An 18462-nucleotide genomic window follows, 5' to 3' on the forward strand; every position below is an offset into this window, starting at 1 on the left:
TAATGATCGTTAGCATAATACAACGATGACATTTCACACATTGACATTTAACGAATCGACAAGTTACAAATCATCAATTTACAAATTAACAATTTACGAATCGACACGTACAAAACATCAATATATAAATTGACAATTTACGAATCGACATGTTACAAAACATCAATATACAAATAGACAATTTACAAATCGACATTTAACGAATCACAAGTAACAAAACATCAATATACAAATTGACAAATCACACAGTTACAACTGAGTTACAAATTGACAAGTCACGAATTAAGAATTTTGACCCCGTTGGCTTTCCATAGATTACATTCAACTTATTGTAAACGTGTTTACTGTACACGGCGTTTGGTGTGAACACGGCCGTTTAAGGCCGTGTTCACACCAAACGCCGTGTAGAGTAAACATGTTTACAATTAGTTTAGTGTAGTGTACACTGGTTTCACATTACATTTGTTCACATCTATACACCTTGTTTAGCTACCTGTACATAAGATTTGTTCCCACTTGTAAACTATATGTCATTTAAATGTTCATAACGTAGAACTAAATTCAAAATGTTTGGATAATTTTTCTAGCGGTAAGGGAACAACCATTTGACTTTAAAAAGGGGGTGGGGTGGGAATGGAAATATTCCGATACCCAATTTGATAATAAAAAAAAATGGTCATACAGATGATAAAAAATGTATTCCGAATCAAGAGTTTCCCCATACATTATAGTGTTAAATATTGAAAAAAAAGTATTTCATCACCAGCATCGAAAAAAAGGAATAAAAACCTACGCGCGAAAAAAAATCTGACTCAGATAAAAACAATAACCCTCCCCCTTTTTTATGATAAGTGGTTGCTACTTTATGAAAGCCATTTTTATAATTTCCAGTAGTTTGAATATACTAGAGATGTCTCGATTACGCATTAGAAAACGTTAGCTGCAGCAGCGTGCTTACAGCCGAAAAAAGGATTGAGATATTAGCATGATTAGGGATCACTACATTTTTATCTTTTCTGCTTCAAATTGTATTTCTTCTCCAAGGAGTATTTGGTAAAGGAATAGGGTAACGTTTTTTTAAATTTATTTTAAGTGTTATTTAACGGATCTGAGATACTAGACAAACAAATCATTTACCTCAGACTTTTTTAGTCATGCATTTATGCGTGAATCGTTGTTTGAGTAAAGACCAGTGGCGAATATTTCTGTGTACGTCAAGTCGATTCGGGAAGACCTTTTCAAATGAATGAGGCTAGCAACTATTTACTTCAATTTTTGTAGAGAGGGAGGGGGAGCGTTGTTAGAGGGGCGTGAGCTATTGATTTTTTTTTCAGGACAAATTTTGGTGACAAGTCTTAATCAATTTCAGCGTTATATATAGTTGCAGCTGAGGGTGAAACAAATAATTTTTTTCAGGGCCAAAAACTGGAAACATTTCTTGTTTCAAAAACAAAATCCATATCTAACCACCCTCACCCCCTTGCCCTTTATGTTTTTTACTCAACTATGATAGCCCCCCCCCCCCTTCCCCCGAAAATCAATTGATTGCTGCCGTATGGGTTCGGCAATGATGCTGCATTGAGTCTTGATCAGGGGTTAATAAAGTACGTTTAATTTTTAACAAAAAAAAATGTAAAATTTAAACAACAATTTCTGTAAAGAACTATACTAATAATTATCAAATATATCAATTTTACTCAAAAATAGTTTCCTCCTTAAATCTATACACGGTAAAACTAATGCCCTTAATGCCTAGTTTTGTGTACACTTAACCTACACAAGGCCTACATTGACTATCGACTGCGTGTAGATAAAACATGATTTAAACTACATGTAAACATTGCGTTTTATCAATGGGAACGCAATTGTGTTTAGTTTACGTGTGAGTTACACTAACACAACACCGAATTTAGGTCAATGTGAACACGGCCTAAGTTAATCAATGTAAAAAATCTTTTTTTAAAACGCTAAAAAGGAGGATTATATGTAAGTGTCCCCGTTATCGCCCGAAGTATACACGAACGTTTATGTGCTATTTAAAACAGAGGTCTAACATTATAAGCTGCAATTTATAATAGCCAGTTAAAAATTTGTGCCTTTCTCTAACATGTCTAATGAAAGTTAAGTTTAGATATGAGTTCACGTCAAATCAATATTTATCTTATTAGTTATGTATTGTGATTGTGACCTGTTATAATATATATGATTGATGTATTATAATTTACCTCAATTAAGGATAAAATCTTGAATTTTAAAGAGTCGACATATATTTATATAGATTGTTTATATTATAAAATTATTATAAAATGATTAACCTGATTCGTTCGGCAAGTTCATTCATGTCAAAAAGCGTTGACTGAACTTATTGATGAATGGTTAAAATATTTAGACAATGGAGAATTCTAATATGACGTGCTTCTTTCGAATTGTGAATAAACACATATGCTCTAAATCCGATAATTTTTTTTTGCACATGCGTATATTGACTACTGCAGAATAATGAATTTTATCAAATTTACATGCATTTAATATATTTCATTAACTTAAAACACTTCCAAACTCTTAAATGATGCACATGTTGTTACTAATTCATTTATAATGACTGTAATGTGTTGCATTCCGAAATTTACATATTTGAACTCGATACGACAACCGTTCATGCTGGCTGTTCAAAAATTCATCCCTCTGAAAAATCACAGTGCCACCTGTTTGATTCTTTACAAAAAGGAGGTTCATGGAAGAGCCTACACAATCGCTTAACCCTTATACACATCGAACATAGAAATCACCTAAATTGTCTTAATCTAGCAATCTTACCTGACCATATCGGGAAATAGGTATTTAGTCGGATCTTAACACGTACTTGTGATTTGTTTAAACCGGTTTTCGATATAAAAAAAAAATAAACGAAGAAATGTCAAAATGTTTAGGACTTAATTGAATCCGTATTTCGGTAAGATTGTGCAAGCATACGATTTCTATTGCGTCTTACACTTTGAGAAGCGAATAATCTGTAACTACTTTATTCAAATATTCTGTAAAAACGTTAATTTTGAGCTATGAAAGTCAAGTGGCTCGAGAATTTTTCTGAGGAATTTTTAAAAAAGTGCAAAAAAATATTTTTACAGTGGGTTAGCTTTCATTAGTCTTCACTATCTATAGATTAACAACTTTTGGTTATATTTATAATTCAGAATCATCATTGAAGGTGGAGCACGATTGCGCAGTTAATTAGTTATATGGATGTGCCATTTGTATGATGAGTGACATTTCGTGGTATTATGTGCCAATTCGAAAAGGTTATACGAGAATTGTCTCCCCTTAACAGTTCATTTTTTTTTATAATTATGTTTAGGTTTCTGATATAATTTTGAATAGAATCATATTCGAAACAGTGTGGTCCTGGCCATTGATTGACGACCTAAATTATCCCTTTGACTGGGACAGATTAGGTGAACGTTTGTCTGTATCGACCATTACTCACTTCTTACTTATTATAGAATTTAAACTGTGGGGTCATCAAAGGTTTTTATAAACGCCTTTAATAATAAAATAATTCGAAAAATTATTCAGGAATAACCTTTATGTTTTGATTTATATTATTGATATAAATCAACACATCGTATTATTCCGGATTCGTTTTTCGAATTGCTTAATTTAGGTGTTGAGAACCTTTGGTGACCCCACAGATTCAGTGTCTTTAACAAGTACATAGTGAGCAGTGATTGTTACAGACAAACGTTCACCTAATCTGTCCCAATCAAAATGAATCAATGCAATATATTTCAGTTTTTGTTATTGATGTATCAAAACAATTGATGTACGAATATAATTTCATAAATTTGAAACGTTTAAAATTTTTACATACCAATATAAAGAACTTTTTATCATTTTTGAAATAGACTATGAATGAAAGCTGCATGTATTTATTATTTTAATGATAGATTGATTGGGAAATTAGCCAGAGATATCTCTTTGTGATGACAGAGAGGGACTAGCAAGCAAATTGTAATTGTAGCTAATTTATAGATAAAACAATGTTCCACTATAAACGAATGTTATTTTATACAAATATAAGGACTTAGTTAGCTAAATCTACAAATTTTATTTGAAATTATGAATTTTTATTGCAATAGATTAGTATGCTACTTAATCAGAATCGAAATAATTGATGCAAGCTATACTTTATTGTAGTTTTAACATGGGTAGGCATTGTATTCCTCACTATCGCTCGGGCAAAAGTAATCACGAATATTATGCCTTCCCGTGTTAACACTACAATAAAGTATAGCTTGAATCAATTATTTCTCAAATAGTTGGTTCTGTGTATTTAGATTTCAGTAAGGCTTTTGACCTTATTAACCATGCCACAATTTTAAAAAGTTAAAATTTTATTATATCGGAGAATGATATTATGTATAACTGTCAACGAAACATGTATTGAGAATGGCCATTCGTTCAAATTACTTGGAAATGACATTGGTGAAAAATTAAGCTGGGAAGATCATGTTAATCGTATATGTAAGATTATCTCATCTAAAATATCACTTTATATAAAATTAAAGTTTACGTATTTGCCTATACACACAATACAACTATTTTATGATGCATATATTCTACCATATATACAAATGTATTGACTATTGTAGTTCAGTTTGGGGAAATTTATTATTGAAAGAGAATAAAAATTCAAAAAAGAGTAGCAAGAATTATACTAAAATGCGATATTTCTGTTCCATCTTATTTTATGTTTTCATCTTTAAAATGGCTATCTTTTACCAAAAGAATGAAAAAGCAACAATCAATTCTAATGTATAAAATTGTAAATGGACTAACGCCTGCATGACTACTAAGCAATGCTAAATTTTAATGATGTGCAACACCACAAATTACGATCTGTCTCTAATGATGATCTATTTGTTCAGAGACCAAATACACATTTTTATAAAATGTCTTTTCATTATTCTGCAATGTGAAAGTATTCAAGAACATTGTTCTTATCATTTCTTGACTTATGTAAAGGATCATTAGGGTTGACTTTTCGAAATTCATCTTATTTTTATTATCTATTTCAGTCATCCAGACTTATAACCATATCATTCTATAGAATTACAAAACTGGAACATGCTACTATATCAAATAAATCTGTATTCTTAGATTTTTTCTATATTCATTATATAATTATATATATATTATTTGTTTTATTGTGGTTTTTGTCAATGTGACTAGTTTACTTTTCGCCTTCACTATTCTTAGTGTCGTAGGACTTGGTCTTTAATCATCATGACAATATTCATTATATATTCGTGAAAAATATTGAAAACAAGAATGTGTCTTTAGTACATGGATGCCCAAATCGCAAGACTAACAATGGCCAGGAAATCCTAGGTTAGGACAGGCCCAAAAAATCGGCAGATTTAAACATGTTATTTTTGCGATCTCAAACCCCTTCTCCCTTTACCTCTAGGCAAAGTAGAAAAAAATCAAACACACAATACACGCAGTAAAATTTACTTCAAAAAAGGTCTGAGTCTGATGTCAGATTCAACTACCTTGACCAAAACTTAAACCTGAAGCGAGACACAAGGACAATCGGACGAACAGACTGACATACGCACGGATGAACAGACGCATAGATCAGAAAACATAATGCCCACAAATGGGGCTCAACAACAAAGCCGGGTCACATTTTAAAATGTTCACTTCATTTGCACGCATGATTATAAAACTATTCAAAACATAACCTTTAAAAAGGTAACGGACATGTAGTATGCTTACAGACTTCAGGCTCTTGTTTCTATGCATGGAAAGGTCAATTATCCATATATATATATACATTTGCAAATTTACAGATCTTACATTGTTGGGTTGATGTTTAGACGAGTTGTATACACATAATGTACACAGCCATGTATCACCATCACTGCTGGTGATCCAATGGATAAATCTGTTGTAGAGTTGTCACAGGCTCAGGCGTACTTATATAATTATATATATATACATGTTTATACGGATATATATGGATAGTCTACCTTATGCCGTTTCCGTTTTTTACCATCATATTTTATAGAACTTGTTCTCTGTGCACATTACCCACAAAGACACATCCAATTGGAATATAGGTAGTGTCATTTTCGAAATAAATCTCGTGTTTCTCGCCAATTATGGAAATTTAAGTAAAATACGCCCCCCCCCCCCCCCCCCCCCCCTTTTGTTACATAAATCATGAATCTGACCCTAATACCAGAGAGAGAAGATTGCCCCATTCAAACAACAAATTTTGAATTTATAATTAGCAAAAAGATCAGAAATGTACAGATTTTGTTATATTGAAGGTCTATCTTAAATTTCATAATTAAAAAAAATGCCTTCAAAGTTGTTATTGACTCCCTTACACATGAAGTTCATTGCTGTCGGATTTTTTAAAGAAATTTAACTAGATAAACTTACGGAAATATAATTAGGAATACACTTTACATTCATAAACCAAAAAATAAGTTTCTATAGGCATAAGAATGTATAAACTTAACTTTGTCAGATTAAAAGGTCCAATTTGGACGGCAAATTTCAGCTTTTTATTGCTCCGCTTGGCTATGAAAAATATAAATTAAACTATCGCACCAACCTTGCACCAAAAAGATTTTTTATCCGAAGTTTGATATGTATGAACTTGTCAAAATGTTAAAATTTCTTATTGGTGCAAGCATGGTGCGGTGGTCAAAATTTAGAAAAACCATCAAATTTTTGGTATTTTTGCCTATTTTCCCAATTATGACGTCATTTGCACCTACCATTGTGACGTCATTGAACCTTTTTTAGTTAAATAAAAACATTTTTTTTAAATCATTTACTCATATTCTAATAATTTATGGAGAAAAATCTGCTCTGTTAGAATTTTTATTATCTTGTAAATCTGGGGCCATTTTAGGCCATTAAAGCCCCTACTCCAAATTTTGAAATGTATTTTAAACTGAAAATCATAAGTGATAGAGACCTCGGGTCTTTTGATTTGAGATCCTTGGTCCAAAAAAATGAAAATTAGGTCAAGGTCAAAGGTCAAGGTCATGTACAAAGGGACAGATTATGTGATTTTGGCACTACTTGAAGAGTTTTATGTGTGTTTGCCAACCAACCAACCAACCAACCAACCAACCAACCAATCAATCAATCAATCATGTGTTTAATATAGTGTCCAAAATCTTTGTTTCTTTTTCGCTGTTTTAATTGACCCTATCCAACGTGTTTAACCAACCAACCAACCAATCAATCATGATCATGATCAATCAATCATGATCGTGATCAATTAATCATGATCGTGATCAATCAATTATAATTCCGTCTTATGTGTTTAATAAAGGGGTTCAAGATCTTCTTTGTTTCTTCTTCGCAGTTTCAATTGACCCTATCCAACGTGTTTAACCAACCAACCAACCAACTAATCAATCAATCAATCAATCAATCAATCAATCAATCATGATCATGATCAATCAATCATGTGTCCGTCTCATGTGTTTAATATAGGGTCCAAGATCTTTGCATCTTTTTCGCTGTTTCAATTGACCCTCTCCAACGTGTTTAACCAACCAACCAACTAATCAATCAATCAATCAATCAATCAATCAATCAATCAATCAATCAATCAATCATGATCATGATCAATCAATCATGTGTTTAATATAGGGTCCAAGATCTTTGCATCTTTTTCGCTGTTTCAATTGACCCTATCCAACGTGTTTAACCAACCAACCAACCTACCAACCAACTAATCAATCAATCAATCATGATCATGATCAATCAATCATGTGTCCGTCTCATGAATTTAATATAGGGTTCAAGATCTTTGTTTCTTTTTCGCTGTTTCAATTGACCCTATCCAACGTGTTTAACCAACCAACCAACCAATCAACCAACTAATCAACCAATCAATCAATCAACCAACCAACCAACCAACCAACCAATCAATCAATCAATCAATCAATCAATCAATCAATCATGATCAATCAATCATGTTTCATGAAAAATCGAAATTCAATATTGTTCTTGCGTCACTTCTGAAAAAAAATCCACATGTACTCTGAAACTACAAGTACAATCGACCTCAAAATTTGCAGTCAGCAGGGCATACATGTACTGAAAATTTATAAAAAAACTTGGTGCAGATATCTCTCAAAGCTTTCCCTAGAGAAAAGAAATGGCAATGCCGTAAAAATCGCTTGCTAGGTCCGTAAATCTCAGTAAAAACCTACAATAAAATGTCCGCTCCGAGATTGAAATACTAATCTGTGTTACAAACAGGTGCTGAAAAATGTACAATATCAGAAAATAATCAATAAATGTGTTTTAAAGTTACACCGGATCAATTAAATCCAAAACATGCACTGCCCGTGAACTGTCATCAAGTTGTCAATTTCCTACAATGACAAAAGAAATTACATTGTGTACATTCCATCTCTACACATGTTGTCTGTTTAAAACGTCCCGACCGAAAAAGAAATTAAAAGACTAAGTTTTTCTTAATATAAACCCGCGTCACGTGGTGTCTCCTCAATCTGGCACGCGCTGCACCTGAAATAAAATAAAAACTTTCAGAAATAAACATGAAACTTCTCCGGTAACACAATACTATAGACCCCTTACAGAAACAAACAAACGAACAAACGAACAAACGAACAAACAAATAACCAGACCCCCCCCCCCCCCTATAATCAATTTCAAAGGGGGAAAGACCTTTTACAATTGCTTTTTTAAAGCAATTGATTTATATTTATTATTATTATTATTATAATTTTTTCAAAAGGTCTTGTAACTGGAATATTTATTATAAGCGAAACGAAATTGGTAAATGTTTTGCCAAATCAACAGGAAAAGTATACATTAAAATGTGAATTGTCTGTTTTTTAAGCTGACGTTCCCTTGACAACATCGTATGGTGTTTACCTAACTTGTTCGATACGCTCGTGTATAAATGTCACAACGGATTCGATTTTAACAAAATAAATATTTGTATTACTGCAAAATTAAAACGCCGGGATTTTCTATATCACAAACTTGTCAAAATGTTTACCAAATTTTAACATCGGAAGTAGGACTTCAATGCGTTGATATAAATCAACGTGCAGAAATCCGTATACGCTCAGGATTATCCAAAACACAACGATGTCGTCATTCACCTCAAAAGCTTTAAACAGACTTATTCACATGGGATAAAGTTACGATACTGTTGTTCTATAGTGATCACTCTGTCCGTCCGTCCGTTCATGCGAAACAAATTGTGTCTGCTCTATATCTAGAGAACCATTACAATTTCCTTATATTTACTTGACATGTATATTAACTAACACCCGAGGGTCATAATATTTGTACAACTTCCTAGGTCAAAGTTCTAGTCCAAAAACTTTAGATACAGTTTATAAACATATGTCCAATGACAAAGATCATGTCTGCTCTATATTTGAATACCGTTATGATTTCGAAGTATATTCCTGACATGTTTATCGGAGGATGTGTTATAATGTATGTACAACTTACTAAGTCAAGGTCCGTCTGTCTGTATGTGTATTCGTCCTTAACAAATTGTGGCCCTCATGCAGCAAATTCTCATTTTTTTAACATTTAAAAAGCAATATTTTGTGATGGGTCATAATATATTGAAGGTAATTACTATAACTTTGAACAATTGTGACAAATAGCTATGTATAAGCAACTTAAACATAACATTATTCAAACATCAACCCATATATCCAAAAGTCCCCTAGTGACAATGATTTCACATCGTGTAGTCATATGACTATTTAATTAAATTGCCAAATATAACACTTTAACTAAAACATACAATAAAACCACCCTCAGCACATCAGCTTATAGACTAAACTTTTAACACACATTATTTACACCGGGGACAACAGAGATGGCTTCCATCTCAATAATGCCTAGTTTATGATGAAATGATACTAAAACCCCAACAGGACGGCGTGTGCTTGGTTTGCAAATGATGAATACATATTTCTTCGATCTGTGTAATTGAGGTCTGAATTTGGCATGTCATAGAAGTCCTTTTTAGCTCACCTGGCCCATGGTCCAATTGAGCTTTTTATCACTTGGCGTCCGTCGTCCGTCGTCGTTAACTTTTACAAAAATCTTCTCCTCTGAAACTACTGGGCCAAATTTAATTTAATTGGGGTATCTAGTTTATAAAATTTGTCCGGCGACCCGTCCAACCAACCAAGATGGCCGCCATGGCTAATAGATAGAGATAAACTGTAATCAGAAATAATGTTCAATAAAATAAGATTTACAAATAAGTCAACGTAACCGAAATGGTCAGAAATTGTTGACCTCTTTAGGAGTTATTGCCCTTTATAGTCAATTTTTAACCATTTTTCGTAAATCTTAGTAATCCTTTACAAAAATCTTCTCCTCTGAAACTACTATGCCAAATTAATCCAAACTTGGCCACAATCTTCTTTGGGGTATCTAGTTTAAAAAATGAGTCCAGTGACCCGGCGATCTACCCAAGATGGCCGCCATGGCTAAAAATAGAACCTAGGGGTAAAATACAGGTTTTGGCTTATAACTAAAAAACCAAAGCATTTAGAGCAAATCTCACACGATTAAATTGTTCATCAGGTCAAGATCTATCAGCCCTAAAATTTTCAGATGAATCGGACAACCTGTTATTGGGTTGCTGCACCTTAATTTGTAATTTTAAGGAAATTTTGCTGTTTTTAGTTATTATCTTAAATATTATTATTGATAGAGATAAACTGTAAACAGCAATAATGTTCAGCAAAGTAAGATTTACAAATCAGTAAACATGACCGAAATGGTCAGTTGACCCCTTTAGGAGTTATTGCCCTTTATAGTCAGTTTTTAACCATTTTTCGTAAATCTTAGTAATCTTTTACAAAAATCTTCTCTTCTCAAACTGCTGGGCCAAATTAATCCAAACTTGGCCACAATTATCTTTGGGGTATCTTGTTTAAAACACTTGTCCGGTGACCAGGCCATCCAACCAAGATGGCCGCCATGGCTAAAATTAGAACATAGGGGTAAAATGCATTTTTTGGCTTATAACTCAAAAACCAAAGCATTAAGAGCAAATTTGACAGGGTTAAAATGTTTATCAGGTCAAGATCTATCTGCCCTGAAATTTTCAGATGAATCAGACAACACGTTGTTGGGTTGCTGCACCTGAATTGGTAATTTTAAGGAAATGTTGCTGTTTTTGGTTACCATCTTGAATATTATTATAGATAGAGATAATCTGTAAACAGCAATAATGTTCAGCAAAGTAAGATTTACAAATAAGTCAACATGACCGAAATAGTCAATTGACCCCCTAAGGAGTTTTTGTCCTTTATAGTCAATTTTTAATAATTTTCATAAAATTTGTAAATTTTTTCTAACATTTTCCACTGAAACTACTGGACCAAGTTCATTATAAATAGAGATAATTGTAAGCAGCAAGAATTTTCAGTAAAGTAAAATGTACAAACACATCACCATCACCAAATCACAATTTTGTCATTAATCAATCTGCTTCCTTTGTTTAATATTCACATAGACCAAGGTGAGGGACACAGGCTCTTTAGAGCCTCTAGTTTAACATATGTTGATCATTGTCAGATTGCTTACTTTCTACAGTACTGTAACCTATGTTAATATCGGACTCGGACTTCTTCTAAACTGAGTTTAACTTTGCGAATGTGTGTTTGTTTTTTCTCCGTTAGATAGAGGTACAGGAAGAGGGTTGAGATTTCACAAGTTATGCTGAACTCCGTCGCCTTATTGTGCCTATCCAAAGTCCTGAACCTTTGCTAGTCTTTTGTGTGTTTTTGTTTAAATTTGGTTTATTAATACTTTTCGAAGTTAAATAGGACGTCCATTTCCCTGAACTAATATACATTACAGTTAATGGACAGCTGTTACCCGCCTTCGGGAGCTGGAGTTTCACCCTGCGTTGCAGACCCATTGTTACCTTGATGGGTCTGCTCTTTGGTCAGTGTGTCTCTTTCACACATTCTCCATTTCCATTCTCAGTTCTATCTAAAACATTTCCGTAATGTCGTGTCATTAAGTTCAAATCAAAAGCAGACCATCTATTTCAAAGTAATGAAATGAAATCCAGGATTAATTCCTCAGATATTTTAGATAAAAAAAATTATAATAATAGATTTAACAGTCAAAAAAAATAACATATCTTCTAAATGCTAAACCAAATGCAACCATGTGTGATTATCTGGAGTCAAGGCTAGTTTGTAAAGTAATTACAATTAACAGAAATATTCTACATTTATACTTCAAAGGACAGACACTACATGCATCGACTGATACTTAATGCCACATTTACGGGGTAATGCAGCGTTCACCCAGTGCCGATCATTGCTCCCGTTTGATATCAGACAGCACTAAGACACGAAAAAAAGGCGAATTACTATCCTCAATGATCTGGAATGTACTATTATTGCCTGAACGCTGTAGTAGATTCCTACGGATCGGAAAGGTCGGACAAGCACCCCGACAGTCAGGTGCCTTCCGTAACATACGGGAAAACTCTTCCGATTTTGTCTAGTCGGATAACAATCGTGATTATGTCGTGACAAATTCTGCTTTATTAGATCAAAATCGTAACAATTCTCTGTGTTTTTTGGACAGTGTCCTGTAGAACGGGCATGATCTGGAGAGATTTGTCATTTCTGTTTTTTTGCCGATTGGTCCAGATTGAATTCCGATTGCGAACCGTCTTTGACGAAACCGTTCCGGAACAGTACCCGTTATTAATACGAAATTCGGCAATAATACCCTCGTCTGAGTCCCAACAATTACAGAACACGATACTACTGAGTCCAGACCAAGCCGTTGGCAATGCGTTCCAGCAGACTGAGATAGGATTGCGTTCCGACAGTACCTGATCATCACAAATATGGCGACAGTTTTCTTATGCGGGGTTCACACATTGCCGATTATGTTTGCTCCCGTTTGAGATCAGACAGCGGTAGGACACGAAAAGTGAAAAAGTCGGATTACTATCCTCAATAGTTCATTTGTCAATTACCGATTTTATTCTGTTATTACACACTTTTTAAACAAATTACTTCCCTTTGTCAATCGTAGACCGGTTCCATACCGGACAAAATTGGTTTTAGCCAATGCAAAGCATGATGATTTGAAATTGACGTATCGGCAGTTTAACCAATATTTCACGAAACATAATTTCTGATGTCAAAAGTATTTAGTTAAACAACAAATTAATGTTATTAAAAGATTTGAAAACCTTATAAATTACTCATATTACGCACAGGTAGATTTGCTCTTTCTGCTAGCTCTCCATTGTAAATAAAAATTCTAATATGAAGTCCTTATTACGCTTTGTTAACAAAGCCGTGTTCTAATGAGCACAAAAAATATGTTTGACACATGCGCACGGACTTACTGTTTATTTAAACGTTATTTCCATCGTTATCCTTTTAAATATTTACATTTAAGCAGCTAACATAAACTTTTACTATATATTTTTTTTATCAAAAAACATATATTTGCCCTGCTCGTAGTTTTCAAACTTATCAAATATGAAATGTGATATACAGACTCCTCGGGGATGACACGAGAACAGCCAAACATTCTTACGGTATTTTCGTTCGCTTTAATCTATAAATATATTGTATTTGTCATATTAGAATCGAAATAATTCCTTCATTTCATGCTCTATGCTCATTTTAACATGGGTAGGCATTATATTTGACCACATTTTACACCTCGCTAACGCTCAGTGTAAAATATCGACAAATATAATGCCTACCCATGTTAAAATGAGCATAAAGCATGACATGAAGGAATTATTTCTTAATTAATGTCCCTCATTACGGGAATAGGCAAATAGCCTATTATCTGAATGTCCTATCATTGTCTGAACGCAGTCGTTCAAGTTCGTAACAGATTCCTACGGATCGGGAATGGTCCGGATAGTTCGGCGAAGTACCCCGACAGTTAGGTGCGTCCCCTAACATTTAGGGAAACTCAGCCGATTTTGTCTAGTCGGATTACAATCGTGACTATTTCGTGACAGATTCTCAGTGATGTATCGGATCAAAATCCTAACAATGTTCAGTGTTTTCTGGACGTTGTCCGGTGGAACGGGAATGGTCTGGAGAAATTTATCATTGCTGTTTTTCTGCCGATTGATTTGTCTCCCTTTCGCTACAAAATATTGTAAACCCGACACTTGAAGGGATTTTTTTTTACATTTTTGTATCATGTTGTTCTTATTTAATGTTTTACAGGTTCTTATTAGTGGGTCGAGCGAGACAGTTCCTAAACCAATTTCTGTTATCGTGCACAAGGATGTTTGGCGTGATCAGGAGTATGTCAAAGTAATAAATCCACCGTCTGTTTTAACAAATGCGAGTAATTTGGAAGTTCAATATTCATGCTCAGGACAAAAAATAGTTTCTGTTGAAATAGAAGCTGTTATAAAATATAACTATAAGGATGTGCATTCAAAATTATTACACAAATCCTGGAAATGTTCAAAAGGAGCGTTAAAAACTCGAAATATACCACTCAAACTTAATGAAAAAATTGTGTTCAGACCGGATTTTATAAACACAGACTTGATTTTTATTGATGATGATAGTGTTATCATCCGAGCCTGGATATTAAACACAGATATATCATCGATTGCAAAACAGAACGACGACGGATATAAACGAGCAAGAGTGAAAGTGTTTTATTTATCTTCTATTCCACCACCTTTCTCGCGTCCGCAAAGAAAAGTTTATAACTCATGTCTTAGCTGGAGATACACAGTTCTTGTGTCATTGTCTGTTTTGAAAATCAAGACTTGTCCGTATGAAAATGGTAAGTTTGTTTGTCTTCTATTTGAATCTATGATCTGATCAAATTACAGCTACTACAAGTATTGCACAATGCTATGCATGTTTACATTAAAGTATAATGTGGACATGCAGCAAATGAATTGGCCTTTCCTTTGATTCTGTCGGTAAAAGAACCCATAAACACTATGGTGATATAACAAATACATCAATGTTAAATACTTTATTCTTTAAGAGAAAAAAATTGTGAACGCAACGAAATTTAATATTTGATCTAGGAAAGAGCAAAACTTTGATTACACGGCTAAAACACAGAATAAAATTACCAAGGGATTAAAAGAGGCTGAAAACAGAAGGACAGTACAAAATAAACAATCGAATTAAATCCAAAAAAAAACATTACAAAAAAAAACAAAAAAAAAAAACAAATCTCCTTGCACTTCGCCCGAGGCGCTAGACCCCTCGACCACATACACTCTACAATAATAAAGTTTTCGGTGGTCGGGTGTTAACTTTCCTCGTCAGTTTTGATCAAGCGTCTTTACACACAGTTACTGTACATGATATATAAGGCATGCAGATTGTTACAGATAAGCTGAATTATCTATTGTTTATGATCCTACAAATATATTTATATATACATGATAAGCAAGTCTAAAAGGGTACACCATCACAAAGAAAATAGTAAAACCATGATCAAATATTGAATATTTTGGGAAACTTATGGTCCGAGACCACAATTATTTCGTAGTGCATTTCTTATAGAACATAAATGAAAATTAAAAAAATCCCACCTGCGCTTTCTCAAAGAAACTTTACAGTGTATTGAATTGAACTACTTTTGGGATAAATTATATAAAAATTATAGAAAACTTCATCGGCTCTAACTCAAAATATGGACAATTTTATGTTTAGGGCGTCTTGAAATCTTTTGACAGCTTCCGAAGTGCTAATTTTAAACCTTTTTCAGCTGGACCAAATCACTACTTTCCTTTAAAATTCTGAATCCACTGAATTTGTTTACAGTGTAATTTCACCCCCTACTTGCAATTTGATGCATTAAATATAGAGAAATAAATTTGGAAGGGTTATAAAAATTAATGGCAAGTAACCCACTGTCAACACTAGGGACTATATTTGTGGTCTCGGACCTTATATCCTTCATAAGTAAGATGTCAAATAATTCTTATCTAGACATGTATTCGAACTGAAATTATAACATTGAGCATTATTCAAATTATCACTAATCAATACGCTGGTAAATTTTGATATTTTAGAAGAGGAATACATTCATTATTTAAAACTGAAGTCTGAGTTACAGGAAATAATATAGTGTTATTAACTGGCTGTTTCTGTATTTGCCCTGTTATAGATTCGAGGTCAGCTATATTAGACCCGAGACACAAAGGTTCGAGGGCCAATACAGCTGGTCGAGAATCTATAACAGGGCCAATACAAAAACAACCATAACACTTTTATTAAATGATTTTAAGAAAATTAAAACCGGAAGTATTAGTACATGGGCAAAATGTTGTTATGCATAACGAATTATTCAATACCACCAGAGTTATGTAACGGCGTAAGAAAATTGAAACCGGAAGTAAACGTCCCGTATTAGCCCATGGGCAAATACGACTTTTTTCCGTATTGGCCTAGTTCCAAAAGCAATACACAGTTAGGAAAAAAACTTAAAATTGACACTCATGATTTTAAATCACCCTCTTTCCCCTCCTGTCTAACAAAGAAGGCTTTATATGTGTGTTATGCATGTATATACTTGTAGAAAGAAAATCTTCCATAGATTTGATTTCTAATGCTCATTAGGGTGAAATATAATCCATTTTGGGTGTAACCATGGCAACAATCTGCATTTCTTAGACACAAAATATAGCAAAAAAGGGAGGTGAACATGTCACAAAAGTCTCCAAAATTTGGTCTAAAAGAAAATTTCAATGAATTACAGTGATACCTTTCCTGAATCCATAGGTTTATATCTATCAAGTGGTCCAAAAAAAATCATATGCTTTCCTGCTCCTTTTTCCATAAAATTGAATTGAAAAGATTGAGCGCAAAATCTTTGTTGATAAACACTTCAATAATTTTAGGATCTATGAACGGTACGGATAGGAAAATACGGATTGTCAATCATACAAATGGCCTATAAAACATGTTAAAATCAATCTAAATGTTCATATAAACCCACTAAGAAGGCTCTATTATTCTTCAATCATCAAAAAATCAATTTATTGTACAAAAACTTTCATATTTAAAAAAATTCACAGGGGCCATAATGCGAAACTAAAGTTCTAACTGTGTATTGCTACCTTAAGGATAAACATTTTTTTTCCCCAATTCCACTTTAAATGGATTTCTGTTTTCTACTAGTGAAAACGAGCATTTTCGCCTGCTAATTTTTAAAATCGGTTCAGAAATAAATATTTTATGAAGGTTTGCAGTTGACACTGAAATGCAACAAAAAAGTGATTTTATGAAACATGCCATGTCAGAGTGCATTTTCACCTTTTTTAGTCAATTTTCTAAAACTATACCTTCTAACCCTGTCTTTTCTTATTTAAAAACTTAAATTAACCTTAACAGTAGACAGCTTTTATAAGTTAATGCTATTTTAAAGCTCTAGAATGTCAATTTTGTTGTGTATTACCATACCAAAGCCTTGGTTAAAATTTAGTTAATACTGAATTTATTTATAACAGCGGGGAAAAAATTAGGCTTAATTCATGCTAAATTGTGACTTTATACTTGCTAAAATAATAAATTTGATTTAGTCGAATGAAAAAATATAAAGTGTTCCCTTCTAAGGTTTCTACATAACGCGCAATCTTCTTTTCCAAGGGGTAGCCAATTAAGTATCAATTTATAACGGAACCAAGTCTTTGTGTGAAAATGTCTATATTGGTTGCTAAGGACAGTAAACAACAAAACTAACATATATTGTTATACTAAAGGTTGTTTCTCCCTTAGAATTGTATCTATAACATAAATATCAATAGTTTTTGTGGTATGTTTGTCTTAAAAAAAGCAATTATTTGCTTTGTCAAATGCCATATGGTAGCAATACACAGTTAGGAAAAAAACTTAAAATTGACACTCATGATTTTAAATCACCCTCTTTCCCCTCCTGTCTAACAAAGAAGGCTTTATATGTGTGTTATGCATGTATATACTTATAAAGAAAATCTTCCATAGATTTGATTTCTAATGCTCATTAGGGTGAAATATAATCCATTTTGGGTGTAACCATGGCAACAATCTGCATTTCTTAGATACAAAATATAGCAAAAAAGGGGGGTGAACATGTCACAAAAGTCTCCAAAATTTGGTCTGAAGGAAAATTTCAATGAATTACAGTGATACCTTTCCTGAATCCATAGGTTTATATCTATCAAGTGGTCCAAAAAGAATCATATGCTTTCCTGCTCCTTTTTCCATAAAATTGAATTGAAAAGATTGAGCGCAAAATCTTTGTTGATAAACACTTCAATAATTTTAGGACCTATGAACGGTACGGATAGGAAAATACGGACTGTCAATCATACAAATGGCCTATAAAACATGTTAAAATCAATCTAAATGTTCATATAAACCCACTAAGAAGGCTCTATTATTCTTC

The 18462-nt window shown here is 33.2% G+C and overlaps 1 protein-coding gene across 1 annotated transcript in view; it reads left to right on the top strand.

Moving 5' to 3' along the window:
- Nucleotides 1–18462, top strand: part of LOC134721353 (protein sel-1 homolog 3-like) — a 151092-nt gene that overhangs the window by 5196 nt on the left and 127434 nt on the right. The window contains exon 2 of the mRNA XM_063584293.1: nt 14280–14856. Coding sequence (XP_063440363.1) covers nt 14280–14856 — 577 coding nt within the window. The remainder of the gene's footprint in view (nt 1–14279; nt 14857–18462) is intronic.

This window comes from Mytilus trossulus, chromosome 6 (genome assembly GCF_036588685.1).
Source record: "Mytilus trossulus isolate FHL-02 chromosome 6, PNRI_Mtr1.1.1.hap1, whole genome shotgun sequence".
NCBI classification, from domain to species: Eukaryota; Metazoa; Mollusca; class Bivalvia; order Mytilida; family Mytilidae; genus Mytilus; species Mytilus trossulus.